The sequence below is a fragment of the Pistacia vera genome, unplaced genomic scaffold (assembly GCF_008641045.1).
Source record: "Pistacia vera cultivar Batoury unplaced genomic scaffold, PisVer_v2 Contig297, whole genome shotgun sequence".
NCBI classification, from domain to species: domain Eukaryota; kingdom Viridiplantae; phylum Streptophyta; class Magnoliopsida; order Sapindales; family Anacardiaceae; genus Pistacia; species Pistacia vera.
In genome coordinates this window covers 5271-25148 of record NW_022196109.1, presented here as the reverse complement: position 1 = coordinate 25148, position 19878 = coordinate 5271, and the positions used below count along the sequence as shown (strand labels likewise).

Below are 19878 nucleotides of genomic sequence, written 5' to 3'. Positions count from 1 at the left end.
ATTAGCAGACTGAGACTGGTATTTTTGAGAAGTTTGAGGGGAGCTAACACATATTATTTTATTTTATTTTTCCTGAAAAGATAGCAATTCAGCTACCGCCACCTTGAATTGAATAAATGATTCAAAGTTTCGAAGGGGTGGGCGATTGGGGTTCAGAATAGTACTTGGTCATATAAGACGATTCCAAGCTAGTCACTTCCAAGTAGATTCTGAGAGATCTTCAACGTCATTCTAGTGTCAGGTGTAAATCCAACCAGGGCTAAAGCTATTATCATCTTCCATGGTTTTTTATATTGTTATTCCAGCTGGACTAAACCTTCCATTGGGCCACCTATCCACAAACACATGTTCCCTAGTCCCTACTCAAAATAAATAGTATATAAATAATACTCCATGAGAATTGTTTGCCAAATATTAAATTATTTCCCATTGTTAGACAGAGACATTTGCCAACTCATTACTCAAAAAGTGATTCTTCTTAATATTTTTTTAGTGAAAATGCTTACCCTTCTCTAAACTAAATCACTCCTTACCTTTTACTTAAACTCGGAATAGATCTAGATTAAAGATGAGTAATTTCAGGAATAAAGGAAAAACAATATAACAACGTGTAATGATTAGAATTACAAGAATCCCTTAATTTTTCTAACTTCTCCATTTCTTGTTAATATCCTGTGGATAATTTGTATAATTCCATTGAATATCAGAAAATGCAGAGCTTTTAAGGCTTCATTTTTCAATGTTGAAATTGTGACACGAGAAGGAGATAAATGTGTATGACAATGGTGTCATTTTATGGTCATACATAGAAACAAACAAATCTACTCTGCTCCTTGCGGTCATGTTCGGATAGAGCCGACAACCTTCATGCTCCTACTGCTAACTATTTTCCAAATTCAAATACAGGAGCCTGAAAAGTTTAAAGCCCATGTTTTCTTGATCGAAAACTCTTAACAGTAATACAAGTTTAACGATTGTTAATTATCCTTAGTCCCCGGGACATATTAAGGTATGCAGATATTATAGATCCTTGTCGGTTAAAATCTAATCTATCTGGAAAGAGATTCATATGTTGTTTATATAGCTATTTATTCATAATCTTCCTCCATGTTTGAGGACTTTGGCAATCTATGGTGCGTCAGAACCAAAATAAAGACAGAAACCACATCATTGGATGAAATCCGGGCAACACATACAACAAAAACTACAAATGCCATAATAGAGACAAAAAAGAACACATGGAACAGCTTAACGAATGTGGGACAGCTTAAGGGTTGTATTAATCACTTTTTAGATGTAAACATGAGTAAGTGATTTACACAAAGCTTGTCCAAAACATGCTACGGCCATTTCAAATTTCAATAAGAAAGGAAACAAAGAAATCATGTACTCAACACAACAAACCTTGAAACAAAAATATGATGGGTGGTCTGGACCAGGCTGTTAAGAGAGCATGATGACAATGCGCTGGATGACAGTAATGACAAAGCTTGCAATAAAATCTACCCAAAATCGTCTGTTTTGACTTCATTTCAACATTTGCAAGCATGTTTAGTGCTAATGCATCCAGGGTATAACAAATCGGATTCCATTAAGATGGGACTCTCACATTACATGACAAGATTTAAGCCAATTCCTGTCCCAAATCTAAAATTGTCCTACTTCCTATGCTAGTTTTATTATTTTTTCTCCCAACAAAGTACCTCTGTTTCAACAATCGAAATGAATTGTTAGAGAAATGGAGAAATTTTTTATGTAAAAGTAAACATCCTTTTGAATTCTTCTCCAGCTGTAAGTCTCAAATTTTGAGTCAGGGAGCTAGAGAGGCAAAAGATTCTCCACCCCATAGGCTCACAAAACCTAAAGATGTCATTGTAATCCAAATCATCATTCATACCAAGTAGGATATAGAGGTTAAAAGATCCTCCACAGAATTAATCCACTTAATGATTCCACATGAACATCTAGAATGAAGAATAGGACAACAAATCCATTCTGATCGTTCGTAAAGTGTTACAAGCTTATTTTCCACAGCATTACTACTTATTCAAACTGATTTGAAAGACACCAACATGACAGAGAATGCAAGCATGATTTTAATAAAAAATATGACAGAAATATGGGAACGTAACAGTAGAATTCTACTGACACAGTGCCTTGAAGGTGAAAGCAGTTCTTAATTTTCTGTACTATTACTCTCTGAATTTGACAATTTGCCTTTAAAAAGTATACCAAATATTGCCTAAACATCATTAAACTTAGAGATGATAAAGCAGACAGAAGAAAATACTGAGTTAAGGGTTTTATTATAATCCACTTATTCAATTAAGAATTAAACTCATTCATCATCGCAACCATTGACATAATCTTCAACTAATGTTCTTACATCTCCATCACCAACCCCTCTTTGCTCCTCTCTTATAACCCTTTTTTTTTTTTTTTTTTTTTTTTTTACCCTCTTGTTAAAAAGAAAAATGTGTTAGGATCCCATGTTGGAAGAAAATATGGTGGGTATGTGGGTTATAAAAGAAGTGGACACCCTCCCTAACAAGTCGGTTTTCTAAGAAGAGTTCTACCCAAAGTCACAAAAAGCCCAAAGCCAACTATCCAACCCAATTCTTATCAAAGGTCCACTGTCCCACCAATTTATATCAATTTGGGAGTGGGTTCTATCAGAATGCTCTAGTTATTATTATGAGAAAATACAAATTTACTAATGACACTTTGAATGCCCTCTGCCACCCACTGATGTTTATTTCAACTTGTCTTAATCCTCCATATGTTATTCACCCCTACATTATCTTTACGGCTCTTCGATCAAACCTAATTGTCACAAAATCACGCTTAGACCAAAATTTACCAACAGCTGCACTAGCCACTGGCATCAAGAGCTATGCTCCTAGCCACCACACTAGTAGCTCATGACCTATGCTAAAACCTACACAATAGTAACAACTCCACTTGTGCATCCATCCTCACGCTGAACGCAAATGCAGAGACCATTTCTGCATTCTGTTTCTACTGCACCATCGCATTCTTCTCAAACCTAAGCAATTTAAATGCACAATTTGTTTAAAAGACATTTTCAAGTGTAACTGAAAAGATTAGAGCAACATCTTGATCTTTCCTGTGGTTTAGGATAATTACAAAGTCATCTCCTATTATTTTAAAATTGTATTGCATCCTCTATCCATGGCTCCCATTTATAAATTAATATCAAAATGTTGATACTATAAAACAGAATTAATTTAGAATCAGCCTCTTATCTTTGTTAAAAGGGAGCAACATATTAATTTTATCCCTTTCGTCAATATTGGTAGAGACTATAAATTGACTTCAAACTTTTTCTATGTCTATTATTACAGTGACATCGTCAACTTGGAATGAGCAGTTAAAAAAGCTACCAGGATAGTTTGATGTAATTTACTCAAGAACTCAATTCCACCATTTCAACTAATCACATAGTAGCATTCATGCATCAACTTTTGCAAGTGCATTTACCAACATAGATAATGTGCATGCCTCTACGTTTGTAATGGTCAAAACCACCAGTCAACTTAGATCCTGCAAGAGTTTGTTGAAACCTTGATTTCACCAAAACTTATGATGAAATTATAGGTGCATAACCACCTGTATATGAGACTGATAGTCCATAGGAGCCACCAACAGGAGCATAACATTACAGGTGGATAACGAACTACAAAGTAAAACTAAATAACATACTTGGAAAATCTGTTGCTTATAAAGCCAACACGAGAACTTCTAAAATATACCTATAACCTTTAATGTGAATACAAACCAGATGCAAACATCATCTGAATTAACTGTGTATATTCATAATAATCATATCCATTAGTTCCAATACACACTTTAAACGGAAAACAAACCATTTGGAAACAAAAGTAACAGGAGAATTATAAGTGGAGAAAAAAGTCTCACTAGCCATTAGATTCTGTCAAGCAGCATTTACTTTGCGAGTAAATACAGCAACTCTCATGAGAATTGATTGAGAAGCAAAGAAGATACCATAATTCATTGTTTATAAGCCTTTTTACTTCAAAGTCAAGCAGCATGGACCTTTTTTCCATCTTCGATAAAGAAGATTGCAGTTTCAGGGACCTAGGAAAAGGGGAAAAAAATAAGGAGACAAAGTTAAAAAGCCATCTGCTAATTTAACAAGATTCCATCTTCAAATACTTGACATAGAAAATCTATAGCATGAAACAAACAAAAAAAGGGGATCAAACCTAAAAGCGCAATGATATCCCTAAAACATTCAGACAATGCAAAGACCATTACAATCTTATGATGATCACGTGCAAATCCAGACAACCAATGTGAATGGTAAATTACTACGACCAAGGTTCCCATTTGTCAACGAATTCAAGATCCCTAAATGTATAAGGTTTTGCTGAACAACATTTTTTTTCCACCACTGATCACATTTCTAATTTCACCAAAGCAATATACCTAGATTAAGGTTAAACTTAGTTCTATACGAAGACGAATTTCAGCTGTGGAAGTTTGAAAATGGTTAGTAAGCTTTTCCATAAACTATATCGTATTCTAGCAAGAGGACATGGAATACAATATATACACGGAAAGTTTAAATCCTCAAGGCTCTCATCATAAACAAGTTTCAACATTGACAGATCTGAGTTTAGTATTAGACCTATATAAAGCCATCAAATTGAGGTTTTGATAAGACATGCAAAGCCTATTGCCATGCCTTTAACTCCCCAAACCCGTACCCAAATAACCAAAAGAGGGGAAAAGATGAAAAGCAATCTTTTCTCTGTGTTGCTTCTAGAAATGAAATACAACATCCAAAAAAATTTGACTCACAGCCTCATAAGCAAAGCTATATGAAGACTGCACATAAATCAATAACAGGAACTGAAATGAATAGGTACTTCAGCTAAAATGCCAAGTTTTGTGAGTTTTTCTTTCTATGGCAGTTTGAAATATGATCAAGGTCCCATAAATTACCAAGATTGTAATAGTTATAGTTGTGATAGGCAGAGAAGAATTTAGACAATGTATACATGAAAAAGATATTAATAGCCACATCTGTTAGTTTCTTGTGTGTACAGCACCTACATTTGGCAGAAGTTCGAAATATACAAAGGCACACCTCCCTTCTTTACAAATTAATTAAAGAATTTCACATACAATTGTAACTAAGCAAATAACTGGTGAAATCTAAATCAAAACATAAAATTGAAGAGGAGAGAGAATGATAAGAGTATATTACATCAGGCCAGGTTTCTGTGATAAAGTCCACAACGTCATATGATATATCTCCTTGAACATCAATCTGCTCCTTCTCAGTCGGTCCCTAAAACCATCAATTCAGGATACAAAAAACATAATTAGCATTTATAGGATAGTAGATTACTTAAAGACAAAAACAACAAGCACCTTAACAACAGATGCTCCTGTAGCAAACTTTTTCCCAAGTTTCTTTGAAGCATCACTAAGTTTAACACCTGAAATGTGATCCAATAAACTTAGCCAAAGACAATTATAAAAAATAATAATTCATAATTTGAAGAAAAAATAAAATAAAAAAAGCAGGGTATATCTCACCAAAAAGTTCCAGGCCTTTCACAGTAGTGATACTTTTTCGCTTGTTACGAACAACTTTTTCAATAATAACTTCTTTCTTATCCTGAAAAAAGAATTTAAAGCACAAATCAATTATACTTGCTTCAAGTTGTGATGATATTGAATAGCATTTGGATGGTTTTATGAGACGATGTTATTTATGCAATTGGTTTAAAACGAAAGAAGTTAACTCTTACTTTTTTCTTTATCTTTCCACCAGGAAGGCGTTTGACTTCTTCTTGCTTAGTTGCTAAAGTAGCCATTAACACAGACACAGAGATAGAGGAAGTAAACGATGTATCAATCATTAATTTGAATAAAAACCCAGAAGTTAAATCGTGATATAATTTAAATTACACTATGAAGCACATAACATCATCTAAAATCAATCATCATTATGCAACAAAACATCACCATTAATAGAAACAAACATTATGACGTAAAATACACATTTGAACTCTACGAGAGAAAGATTTCAACTCATTCAACACAACAAAGAGGTAAAAATTTATCAGAAATTTCAATAAGCAAACAATCATTTCCATATTTTTCAATTGTAAAAGTAAGTATAATTGCAAAGATAAAGAATAAAAATCTTAACAGAAGCTAGTAAATTTTGTTATTTTTAACAAAAAGAAAGAAATATAAGCTGACCTGATGATGCAGCCGAGGAGATGCCAGTCGATTGTAACTGCTCGGTAGCTTTATCAACTTCCTTTGAACTTGAGTCTGCCAATAGGATAAAGGACAATTAAAACAATTATTAAAACGGAAAAAGTGGTATTAGCAATGGAGATTAATTGGGACCTTTGGTGAGATCGGGGTAAAGATCCGGTGCGTTTTGAATCAACCAGGGTTTACATTTCTCAAAATCGGGTCCGAATTCGCGTACTCTGCGGGTAAACTGCACACCGCACAGTACAGGACCCGAACCGGTTGGGGTTTCTCCGCCTACTTTAGAAAAGCTCCAACCTTCGATGTGCAGAGTGCTAAGGGCGGTTGTATGAAAAAACAGAAAAAGAAAAAAAACCGAAGCGTTCGAGTGACGGGTACGTTGTTGAAGCCTGTACTGTTACTTGAAGATATTTTTAGGTAAAACGCGCGCTTCGAAATGCTTTTTATTGGTTTTACCATGTTACCCCTAATGAGAAATGACACATCGCTTTGCGTTAGTGATATAAATAATATAATATCATTTTAAATTAGTGGTTTCATTCATGATTCACCTGGACAGATAATCAAGTCTCAAAAGTTATTGTAATTTCAAGAAGGTATTTAGATAGAGGACGCAACGAGACTTAATATAAATAAGACTAGATAATATAATAAATACAAAATACAAAAGCATAAATTACAGAGAATATATAAATGAAAAACATGAACTACACAATAAAGAAAATAAATAACCACCGTCGAGTAAAGTTTTCATCCCCTAGATTGCCCTTCCAAATATCTCTACTTATTAATCAATTGAATAATTATTAACCCCTTTTACAATTTAAAATTTCGTTAAGTAAGTTTGAGGCTTTTAATAGTCTCCCTTATGAAGTTTCAAGGTATTAAAAAATCACCTTATTAACATATTTCGTTAATTGACTTCTAAAAAAAGTCAAGAAAGTCTGTTTTAATCTTAATTTAATAATTGGCAAAATAATTAAATATAATCCATTATTTAAAATGTAGAATGATTAAAATACCTATCAACAAATAATCATTTAGAAATAAATATTTAGTTTTAATAATAATTAATAAATAAACGTGTTTAATACATATAAAAATGTATTTTTAGGATTATTAAATTATATTATATAATAAACATTATACTTAAGAAGGAAAATGCACTATTTTTAAACCCTGGCCTAGCCGGTTTAATTGGGACCCAGAAGTCTCACCGAGTCGAGTTTACACTATTTCTATTCACCCAAAATCCAGGAATTTGGGAAGATGATCGGCGAACAAATGAGTCGGTGTAATACCCAAGATATCAAAGGTATGTTCCTAACTCAAAATAGTCCTTAGATGTTAATTTTATGTTAAAAAGCATAAAATCTAACTAAGGGCAAAATAGTCAATTCATTGGAACGGTATGAATCAATTATCCACAAAGAGGCTTAGGGGCAAAATGGTTATTTTGCCTATGGATAAGCATTGAAAAAGTCAAGGATGAGTAGGCTTCATTGCATTTAATGGCATTAATTAAGTAATAATTATGTCTAGTGTGAAATGACCAAAATGCCCTTATATGAAGAATTAAGGACTTATGAGTTATACAATTAAAATAATTGGGCCAATTGCATAATTGGGAAAAGAAATGAAATATTTTCCTATAAATGAGATGAATTTCGTTCAAGCCAAAGGAGAGAGCATTTCTTCAACATTTCTTCCATTTCTCTCAAATCTTCCATGAAACAAGCTTTCTTTTCTAGGTTTTCAAGGAGTTTTGCATAATTTTTCAAGGAGAACAAGATAGGAGCCTTGGATCTTCAATTTGAAGGGTTTAAGGTAAGGATTAAAAACTTTAGTTTTGATGTGATTTGAAGATTTGAAGTAGATAGAGGTATAAGTTATATATGAAGGATTAAGGTGTAAAAGAAGATCAAAGGCAAAGGATTTGTTGGAGAAAGTCTTTAAAAAGGTAAGGAAGAACCTCCCATGACTTTAGGGTTATGTTAGGGTTTGTAGATTTTTATGAAACCTAAATTAAAGCTTTAAGGCATAGAATTAGTGATGGCAAGGTAGTTGAACTCATACTAACTTATTGCCTTGAATTCATTATACATGAAGTTATGGCTATTTATGTTTTATGAGTTGTTATGTTTGATTGAAGAAAAGGAAGTGTAGATGCTGATTGTGGCAAAACTGTATATGGAGGCCACATGGTGTTGAAAGGTTGCTATTAGAAGTGTTGATGTGTGTTTGCATAGCTTACAATGTTATAGCAATAATGGATGGTTATGGGAATGAGATTTTACACTTCTTTAAGATGTTAAAGACTATTAAGGGGAGGTTTATTTGATCCATAAGTTAACCTATTGGTTAATGTCAATAGGAATTGATGTGGCATAGTTAATATGAAAATTCGGATTTAGTGAGCTTAGGGGTTTTGTTAACCCTGCTTCAGTATTTCGACATAACTTGGTTATAAAAATCGAAATGAGATGATTCTGAAGCATTAGAAAGCTAAGACACAGACCTATAACTTTTATGTTTATGCAGAGCCAATTCGTTTGAGAAAAGGATGGAAAATGGCCTGAAGCATAAAATGGTTATTAAAGTTTAAGATTTAACAAATCAATTCTTATGATATGAATTGATTATTAATGTATTATTGGAATTATGCCATGTACTAATGTTTACCCTTAGTAGATGATCTTTGAAAGATATACATGGTCATGATGTCAATGCATGATTAATGTTATGAAATGGCATGAAGATGCAATGTAATACATGTTTTAAGATGATGTATGTGAGCAAGAGGTAATGTAAATGGGGTGATAATCCATAGATGAATTAAAAGTATTAAGCTCACCAAAATATGTATTTACATGCCATAAGGTTAGAGATGCAAATAGACATGACAGAGATGCATATAGACATGATGGAAAACGCGTAAGCATATCCTCGTATAACGGTTGAGGAAAGATGAATATATGCTTTAGATGTAAATAACGCGTAAGCCGCCTCCTGATGATTGAGCTCTAGATGAAATTTGAGGCTAGATGATATGAAGTGCTTAAGATGCAAGAAAAGTCGATCGGCTAGAGGTTAAATGTTTCTATGCATTTAGTTGCATTACATGAGTTATGATGTTATTTAATCATGAGATGATTTATACTCATGTTAGATGATTTTAGATGTTATGTCATGACATGTGATGTGTGTGTACTATGTTTACATACTTATTTGTATGTGTACACATTGATGTTTATCTAGCCATGGGATAAAATGATGAAAAGCATATGACTTAGTAATAAAGGGGAAGTATCCCTAGATGTAAAGATAAGTGATGTGTTAACAGATATGTTTAAATAAAGATCAAATAGTACATTCAGAATGAAATAGATCATTCCTACTGAGCGATTAGCGCTCACCCTTTCATTGTTGATTGCTTTGCAGGTAGACTAGAAGCGAGGGATGCTAGAGACAGCGGGACTACACGTGAGGGGAGATGATTATTGTCATCTCGATGTTTATCGTGATGTAAATAATATAAATGATAAATATTTGAGAAATACCTTTGGAAGCTTCCACCCTATAAATATGTTTTGATTGTGTAATTTCTTAAAGTTTGTAAATTATAAGTTTGGATCCTGTGTGACATTTTATATGCATGTTTTGGATATTATTATTATTATCCTTATATAGATTTTTTCTAAATACAACTCGTTCTCCAGACATGTATCCTCGGGATTCTCATTGAGGGATATTCAGAGGATACCTGACTGGAGGGGGGTTTTACAGTCGGGATGTTGGAAAGTGCTGGTGAGTGTAATGGTTACAACGAAATTGATTTCTTATGAGTAAATCGGTCGGAAATTGAAAAACATTGGCAGCGGCAACAACGGGTTTTTGCCGGCAATTGGCAAGGCTAACGGGGGTTGGGTGAGGTGGGTTTTGGTCGGAAGGAAGAGGGGAGTATTTTCGGGGGGGTTGGGGAGGGTTGTCAATGACAACGTTGGTGAGATTTGTCCTAAATTGAATCGATATCAACTAGATCTTAGGTAGATTTTCAAGGGAATTGACTCAAGGGACGATAGGGGTTCAATTTGAGGTATTGTCGCCAGTCGATTTGTATTTGGGGTTTGTTTGCTACATTTAAAACCTATAAAAGACTTAACATAATTTTTAGGAGTGTATTTGCTAAATTTTAAAAAAAATTGTCTGCCAGTTTGAACAATGATCAAACCGGTCAACCCGAGACCCGGCAACGTTGCTGGGTTTCATCTCGGGTTGGGTTTTAAAACATTGGGAAAATGTAATTTGTGTCGATAATTTTTAATATATATGTAAACGTTAAATATTTAATAATAATATTACAATAAGGATAAAACAGACTTTTAAATATTTTTAACAGTCGTCTATCTGTTTATGTTGGTAACTATAATTGATTAATTTCTTAAAACTTGAGGGGAGAGACTAATTAAATAAGCCAACAAGATGCACCCACCCATAATTTGCCGTAAAGACAATTTGATACCTAAAAAGTTTGAAAACGATAATTACCTACATTTCGTCCAAATCGTTAGTAAAATTCGTTTAAAAAGGAAAATATGGTAATTTTATATCCAACCAAAAAATCTAACATTCATCTCCATTCTCTCTCTTTAATATTAATTTTATAAAAATCTTCCTTCTCAATTTTAATTGTTTTATTTTTATAATTAAATTTAATTAAAATTCCTTCTTCATCTCTTGCCAGAACCACGGTGGCCTAGAATCGCATCCGGCCAACAAAATCGCACCCGGTTTGATGCAATTTTGACCGAGAACATCATAAAGAAGAACACGAGCAATCCTCCTTAGCAATCATTCTTCTCTTTCTTAACCTCAGAAACCAAAATCCCCACCACAACACAGAATTCAAGCCCAAACACAAAAAATATAGTTCAGATTCAAGCCCTTTAAAAGATAAACCTCAACAAAATACAATCTTTTTTTTAATTCTTTTACCTTTAGCCTTGATACAACCTAGAATAATCACCAACCCACTTAAAAAACCTGCAAAAACCGACCAATATTTACAATGCCCACCAAAGATTAAACCCTAAAAACTCCAATATATAACAATCAACCCACCACCAATCCTCCAAAAAATCCTCAATCCAAAGCCAACCCACTAGAGATATCCCCCAAAAAACCCTAATCTTCATCAACCCGTCATCAAATTCTTCAAAACCACCACAAGCCCCAAACAACCCACAAGTTATCTCCCAAAATTAGCCCTGAATTCACCACACCCACAGACGAAAACACAGAAAGAAAAAAAAAACCAAATCAAATCAAAACCCTAAAAAGACCCTTTTTTTCCCCCTTTTTTATGAGAGAGACGAAGAAGATGAAGACAGGAAGACAGAGAGCAAAGAGGCTATCGATCTGGCTAGCTTCTAGTCCATATTCGATGCCGGGTTCTGGCCTAGTGACCGGAGGGAGAACAGGGAGAAGAAAGGAAAGAAAGAGAAGGAAGAGAATAAGAGAGAGAGATTTGGACGGATTTTTTTTTTTTTTTTTTTACGTTTTTTTAATGCAATTTTTTTTTTTTTTTTTAAATTATGCAGAAATCCTGAAACATTAGAAGTCAAAATTGCCCTACAAAGATGAAAGAATATCAATGATACCATTTTAGTTAACGGAATTTACTAAAAGATTTGGACGGAAAGTGGGTAATTGTCATTTTCAAGCTTTTTGGGTATCAAATTATCCTTACAGCAAACATTTTTAAGGTCGTTTATCTGCAAAATGGTCAAGTCTTGGATTGACCGATTTAACTTGTTTGACCGGCGAGTCAAACTGGTGTACAGAAATTTGAAATATAACAAAACACCCTTACATATAATAAGTCCCTACAGGTTTGAAATCTTGTGAAAACACCCCAAACACCACCGCGAGGGTTGACAAACCAAGGCAAATGCCTATATCTGGCAATAACAACACTCCCCATCACCACGAAAACAAGCCCCTTAGCCTCTTGACCAAAACCCATATCATCCCTCCCTCGATTGCCTTGCCAATCAGCGGTAACAGTCGATTTAGTTTTACGATTTTCGCTCAATTCACTCACTAGAAATCACCTCTATCGCCACCATTGCAATCACTAACCCTTCCTTTTCAAAAGTCCCAACATCCCAGCCTTCAATTGTTTACCGATCACCGTTCCAATTTCTAGGGTTTTTGGTGAACAAAAAAATTGCTAACCCAGTTTGGTGAAGGCCCTAGGTCCTGGTTGAACTGGTTCAATCGGCTGAGGCAATCGAGGTTTTAAAACAATGGTTTCTGCCAATTAAATACCCCAAATTTAGCATCCACATGTACGTGACAATCTCTAAAAGATGTTTAATGATTTTATCCGTTTTATAAGTGACAAAATAAAAGTATAAATGTGTGAGATTTAAATTAATATGAGTTGATCTTTAATTTACTTCCATATCATATATTAAATTAAAGCATCATATCAGTTAAAAACGAGTATCATTGACACACACAAAATATACCCAGCTACCCTAACCCTACACAGGATTAGGTTAAATTTTAAATAGCTAGTCTTTTTCCTACTCCTTGAGTTGCTGGGAAAATTTCAGTGAGTTCTACCAACAAAGCAAAATAAAAGAGTTGCGGTTTTGTCTTTTCAGGCAACCCTATATTTGAACCGGGTAAAAAAGATTTTTCTTTTTTATGGCCGGAGGTGTTCGGACCAGTTTACATATACCTCAACTAATCTCTCAGGATCCTGAAACTACTGATCAAGTTGGTAAGAAAGGATTTGCAGTCTCCTGTCTCCCACTTGATTTCTTGTTTGCTTGTTTCTTTTTGGGGGTTATTATATGTCTTTTTTTTCATTATTATTTTTATACTTCTATCTGAAATCTCATGTTGCTTATAATTAATTTATTGTCTAAAATAAAATATTCATTCTCTATTTTGAAGTGAATCCATGTATGGGGCAAACCTCGGCCTCTTTGCCTTCAATTACATTTTAGGAAAATAAGTTTGTATAAACCTTAATATCACTGTCGACTCCGATGGTTCTCTCCCAATTCCATTATCTAGAAGTACATATTCACCATTAATGTTTAGCATAACTACTAATTAATTTCCTTGACAGTATTGAAATTTCATGTCATTTCTAGAAATGTATTTGGCATTGCCGTATTTCCACTTCAAATCTAGCACAAAATCTAATCTCATTAAAATTAAGATACCGAGAAATCTCGTTTAAAGAATCAAGCATTAATTATGTGACTCGTTTAAGTAGACTATATATATATACAACCTCTTTTATCTCATTCTAATTCTATTTTCCTTTCTTTGGCTGAACTGAAGAATAGACGTTAATTAACAATGAACAGGGAGATTAACATTGGAGGAGTGAACCCTAATGCCTGTGCGGCCTGTAAACATCAGAGGAAGAAGTGCGATGGGAGCTGTGAATTGGCTCCTTATTTTCCGGCAAGCCGGTATGGAGAGTTTCAACATGCGCAGAAACTTTTCGGTATAAGCAACATTCAGAAAATCATTAATTCGGTTGAGCCAAATCAAAGACATGCAGCTGCCGAGTCAATTCTCATGGAGGGCAATATCAGGCATAATGATCCGGTGCATGGCTGTGTAGGTGTCGTCTGCAAACTTCAGTCTCAGATTGATTTATATCAGAGTCAACTTAATGCTCTTAATCAACAACTGAATTTCTTTCGTGAAAGAGAGAAACAAAAGCTGTTTGAACACTTTACAAAGGGTTCATCGTCATCGTCATTATTAACACCACAGCAGATTCAGAACGATTTTGATGCTTTCAATTTGCAGCCTCCAACCCCGCCTGCTCATCTTGTAATTAAACTGCATTCAATCTCAGATAACTTACTTTTCATTTTGCTTTTATCATGTTTATGTATAATTTCTTTTAATAAATTAACCTATCTGTTTCTAATTTTTTTTTTTTTTTTTTTTTTTTTTGGTTGTTTCGTACAATTTAGCCAGCTAGTATCTACAATTACCAGTCAACTATGGAAGAAGGTGAAGATGTCAAACCTTTCGACCTGCAAGGCATTGATCTCACCATGGAGTACCCATATCAAAATGAGCAAGCTCTCACTGGTTTTAATGAACCTGGAAACCCTAAGTATTTCTAATTGATTATTTTTTTCTGTAATTGATTTCCTCTACCTTAAGCTATAAAAATGCAATAACTCGTGTGATTGTACATGATTACACATGCAGAGATAAAGGAAAGCAACCTCTCTGGAGGCAGATGAAGAATAAGGACGATTAATTAAAGAAGCCGATTGCACAAACAGATTGTAATCAAATTATAAAACTATAAGGAAGCTTCATGATCAGTGTCTCGTGCGTTTCAACATAATTTAGATGGATGCGCCAGCTTTGATAGTATAGTTTTTATTTATAGCAATATAATTATGTCTTTTTTTTTTTTTTTTCTTTGAATGATGCATGCAATAGCTTTAATTTATTTGTGTTTATAGCTGTGCAATTAGTGAGTTAAGGAATCCTCGTTATCTTAATAATATATGAGAAAAAACTTTTGTTTGATGTGTTTGGTTTTAATTTGTTAATAAATTTACAATCATGCTCATTCACTAAATTGTTTTTAAATATATAATTTGTAAGTTTAAATTAATTTGAAAGGATATAAGAGATTCGATTCAAGATCTTTCCTTTCTACACCTTTAAATTATAAATATTACCAATTAAAGAGATCTGTATCCAAAATCAAGAACAGAGGTTATATTAATATTAGTATTTCTTTTAGCAACATCACTAAATCTCTTGAAAATGCCAAAAAAATATTTGAGGATCTAGAAACAGTTCGTGTACTAAGCCCAGACGAGGGCCCAAACTTTAAACTTAAAAACATGTCTGAGCCCGGGTTCGAACCGGGGACCTCTGGTGTGTGAGACTAGCGTGATAACCAACTACACCACCCAGACACTTCTTTAATTTACGTGCATTTTTAATATAAAAATGTATCAAAGAGTAGTAATTCAGTCCAACGCCTCAAGAGACAATGAAATATAAAAAGGAGCCCACAATTTTTGCAAGTACTTATACTCTCCCGGATTATCATTTAATAGCATTTATCCATGGAAAAAGTATCAAAAACCACCCGATAGGAGGGTATATAATATTTTTCAAATATCGTGATCCATCTTGAGATTTCACTATGTCTAAGGGGGATGGAAAACAATAACCACTTCAGATTTTTTGATTAAGAATACAAGTATGTTATATATGTGAAGTAATGAGTAGCATAGTATAGATTTCACTATCTCTAAGGGGGCGTTTGGTGGGAATGTTGGATTACTGGAAAGATAGATTACCTTGGAAGATTACTGGAAATCTTTAGAAAAATGTGTTTGGTTAGTTGATGGGTATGTTATATTAATATGTTTGGTTATGGGGAATAAATTAGTGAGTATGTTATTTAAATTACTAAATTGCCCCTTTTAAAAATATTAATATAATATTATTTTATTATTAATTTTTGAATAATTCTTTTAACCTCCAATATTTCAGATTTAGCTAAAACAACCCCGTTTATATAAAACTTTAATTTATGACGAAATCACCCCCACCTCCTGCCTCCACCGCAAACCACCGCCGGAAGTCTCCGAAAGTCCCCGTGAGTAGCTCACAGTGACTAAGAGGCTTCGATATGGCCGTTTCTGGCCATACTGATGGCCGAAAACTGCCATATCAAGCTCTGGCCGTTAACGGCCATGGACTTGGCCGTTAGCGGCCAGATCTATTCCAGCCAGATCATGACCAGATCTGGCCTGATATGGCCGTTTTCGGCCATTAATATGGCCAGAAACGGCCACACCGAAGCCTCCCTGAGCCTCCCACCGAATCTGGTTCTTTTTTAAGAACTCCGACGACTTTCCGGCAGCGGCCCGTGGTGGTTAGCCCACTGTCGGCGGTGGTGGCTGGGTGGCAGTGGTGGTCTGGAAATTGTTTTAAACATAAGGGCATTATTGTCCAAAATTTTAATTAAACAAGGGTAAAATTGAAATAAGATATTATTGTAAATTTCTTTTAAAATAGGGGTATCATTGTCCAAAATTTTTATTAATAGGGGATAAAATTGTAACAAAAAAAAATAACCCTGGTAATCTTAAAAAACTTAAGAAAATTGAGGTAATCAGATTATCTCCAATATTACCAATAGTAATTACTATTGGTATTTGAAGATTACCAATATCTTATATTATTTGACAACCAAACATGATTGTCAAGTAATATAAGATCACTTAGCCCCAGTAATGACAGATACACCAAAACCAAACACCCTTTTAAGGGTAAAAGCATGTCATATAATTTTGTGTTACTGTGTATCTAAAGTTAGCTGCTTCCTGATTGAGTTGAGGAGAGAGCTGAGAGGTACTTACTGGTTCAACATTCAACAATGACATGCTTTTACCTTCCAAATAAAGCCCTAAAATTTCACTTTTTAAGTGCTTTTGGTAAAAAAAAAAAAAAAAAAAGGTCAAAAGAATGCACTTGTTTAATGAAGTAGCTTTATGTCTTTTAGCATAAGACAGTTTAGCCAGCTTATTTATTCAGTTTGATAATGGTGCGTTTGAGGTAAGGTAATTACAGGTAGTCTCATAACTGATCATATGTTGTGTGTGTAACATAATAACATTGATTTGATTAAAGTAGAGGATTGATTTAAAAATTAACCAAAATTCTAGATGAATTGATCAGCAGTCATGTTTGAACGCCTAGAATAAATGTGAACAGATATAATAATCCAATCTTATCTAACAAACACGACATGATAATTACTATTTAATCTACTTTAAACATTGGCCTAAAAGTCACAAAAAAGCATCATTATAATTTAGAGATTTAAGGGCGAAGAGTGAAGAAGCAAGAATTTCGTTGCCGTAAACAAGGGCCTTATCCTTGGATGGTGATAGAGACCAAAGACCACCAAATGTCTATCAGCCACGCAATTTTTAAGAGATAATGGCCCTACACTTTGCATTGCACGTAAAATTGAATAATTTTTGTATTGAAATTGTCGCAGCTGAGGCCAATAGCAAGTATAGGTGAATTCATAGAGACTAGAGAGCATCTTGTTAATGGTAGGGACATTTCACATGCATTTCCTTTATACTTACGGCCCTAACAGAATGATTAAATTTGGTGACAGCATTACCTCGTACATTGATCGTAATTAGATTAATATAATGTGGTCTGTATAAGTTTTGGTTTAGTTGACAAATTAACCAAACATCACATCAAAATAATTACAACAAATTTAAAAATCCAAATACAGCCCGTTAGTAGCCGACGTTTCTGAGATACCGACTTTTGGTGGTTGCGTAATCCCAAATTCACACCACATGGTGGAAGTAGCCATACAAAATCAGCCAAGAGTCCTGAAGCATGTGGGATGATGCGAACATTATCAACTGAATTAGAAATTGGTAGCAGTAATGTTATACTATAACTACTTGTTCATTTGAATGAGAATCGAAACAAGTGTTTAAGTGTTACTTTTACCTTTCAGTTTCAATTTACATTTCTGTGTAAACACCAGCTGCCTACCACCCACATCCACATGGCAAACAAAAGTAAACTTTAATACTCATTTACCACCAATCCCAACCGTAACTCATAAATTTTAATACAAATCACCGTTAATACTAACTTCAATTTTCATCCAGAAATATATTTTAGATTCAGAAATATATATATATATATATATTACCTAAAGTATATTAAAATTCAATTATCATCCAGAAATTAAAAATGAAAAAAAAAAAATTTTTTTAATTAAATTAATAACGGTTAAAGGATTATTCATTTTTCTTCAGCACTATATCAACGAGACTCTTTTTTATTTATTAAATTAATAATAAAATATTGAGAAAAATACTAAATACTGCATCCTTGTAGCACTACTAGTCTACTAGTTTACCATTATATGAAAAAAGAGAAACGAAATGACAGAAACGCCCATCCTTTATCCACTAAATTAAAAAAACAAAGGCTATTTAGGTCATACAATCTTAATGCACAACTCTAACCAGTAGTCCAGTACGACCTCTCTTCTTCCCGTCACCGCTGTCACATCCGCACTGTTCCTCTATGTTCGTGACACTGGCCACCGTCATTCGCCATTGATAAATGCTAAATCGCTACACCAGAAGCCACCACAAATTTACTGAAACACCCCTCCATTTGTCTTCATGCTTGTGCTAAACAGGCTAAAAAGTGAAGACTAGCCACGAGAGTGCAATAATTAGCCTGAACGGTGAACAGTGAACACCATCAAACCAATAAACACATCTTTACATGAACTTTGAAGAAAAGTCAAAAACAAAAGGTGAATTTTACTTTTTTTTTTTTTTTAAAGAACTTCTCAGTTTCCCTTGAGCATTTCTTTGTAACGCAAGAGAGAATCAAGTCTCTGTAACTTCAGTTGGCGCCTGAAATTGTTGATAAAGTCATCGGCTTTTGCATCAACGCCCTGGTCATCGTCGCCAATCGTCTCCGTTCTGTCAAGCCTCGCCGTTTGTGGCCTCCTTTGCTCCAACGTCTCCGTCTCATCATTCTCCGTTTCTACCTTCATTAACTTCTCGCTCACCGACTTCTTCAAGTTCTTCTCCTGTACACTCCTCTGCTTGGACTTTTTCGTCTCCGATTTACTCCTCTTCGGCTTATAATCCGGGTCCGATGGCACCTCGGTTTCGGAGTTGTGAATAACCTTGGTTTCTGTTTCTGGATATGATTGTTGGGATCCGTAAACAGAGGGAAACTTGATAGACTTGACTCGTTCCAAGAGAGATGGAGCTCGGGTGATCCCGGGCGGGTTCGGGTCGACCAGGTACGTGTCATTTAGAGGCTCAGTGGGTTGAACGAAGGGTGGTTGTTCTTCTTCTGGGTTAGGTAACTTGTAGGAGAAAAGGTTGGACTTGACCCGTTCAAGCAGGGAGGGAGCTCGGGCGAGCTGGGGCGGGTTCGGGTCTACTGGGTATGAGTTATATAGATGCTCAGACGTGGGTTGAACAAAGGATGGCTGTTCTTCTTCCGGGTTAGGGAACTTATAGAGAGAGAAGTTGATGGACTTAACTCTTTCAATTAGGGAGGGAGCTCGGGCGAGTGGGGGTGAGTCGTAGGGACCGAGTTGGTGCTGCTGATTACTTTGCGGTTTCCTGAAAGAATTGAAACGAGAGATGACCGCAATGGTTCCGATGACGAGATTGACGAAGAGAAAGAGAGTGGGAGGTGTGAACCAGCTGGTTATGGAAGTTAAAAGTGATGGGTCCGTCATGGTTTGGTTTGTGAGTTGCAGACAAAGGCAGAGAGCTAATTTGAGTAAGTGAATGTGTAGCTTTTTGAAGAAGAAGAAGGAGAAGAGTGCGTTGAATGGTAGAGCATGGAGGGAGATGCAGATATAGCTATATATATATATATATACACTGCTTATGGTGATTTGCCGCTTGCGTGGTAGTATATCATTATTAATTTTGAATTTTTTTTCCCTAATTTAAGAAAACGACTTTTTCGTTTTGGGTCACAGTCAAGTAG

At 34.7% G+C, this 19878-nt stretch overlaps 2 protein-coding genes, 1 non-coding gene and 1 pseudogene across 3 annotated transcripts; 1 reads left to right on the top strand and 3 right to left on the bottom strand.

Moving 5' to 3' along the window:
• Positions 1-3739: 3739 nt before the first annotated feature.
• Positions 3740-6741, bottom strand: LOC116135225 (annotated as a pseudogene).
• Positions 6742-13662: 6921 nt separating this feature from the next.
• Positions 13663-14450, top strand: LOC116135224 (LOB domain-containing protein 4-like). Its single transcript, XM_031420919.1, has 2 exons — positions 13663-14148; positions 14295-14450. The coding sequence occupies exons 1-2, from the start codon at positions 13663-13665 to the stop codon at positions 14448-14450; spliced, it is 642 nt and encodes a 213-aa protein (XP_031276779.1).
• Positions 14451-15192: 742 nt separating this feature from the next.
• Positions 15193-15266, bottom strand: TRNAV-CAC. Its single transcript has one exon. It is a non-coding gene; the product is annotated as a tRNA-Val (tRNA).
• A 3443-nt stretch (positions 15267-18709) lies between these two features.
• Positions 18710-19621, bottom strand: LOC116135254 (pathogen-associated molecular patterns-induced protein A70-like). Its single transcript, XM_031420951.1, has one exon. The coding sequence runs from the start codon at positions 19619-19621 to the stop codon at positions 18710-18712; it is 912 nt and encodes a 303-aa protein (XP_031276811.1).
• Between the last annotated feature and the right edge of the window lie 257 nt (positions 19622-19878).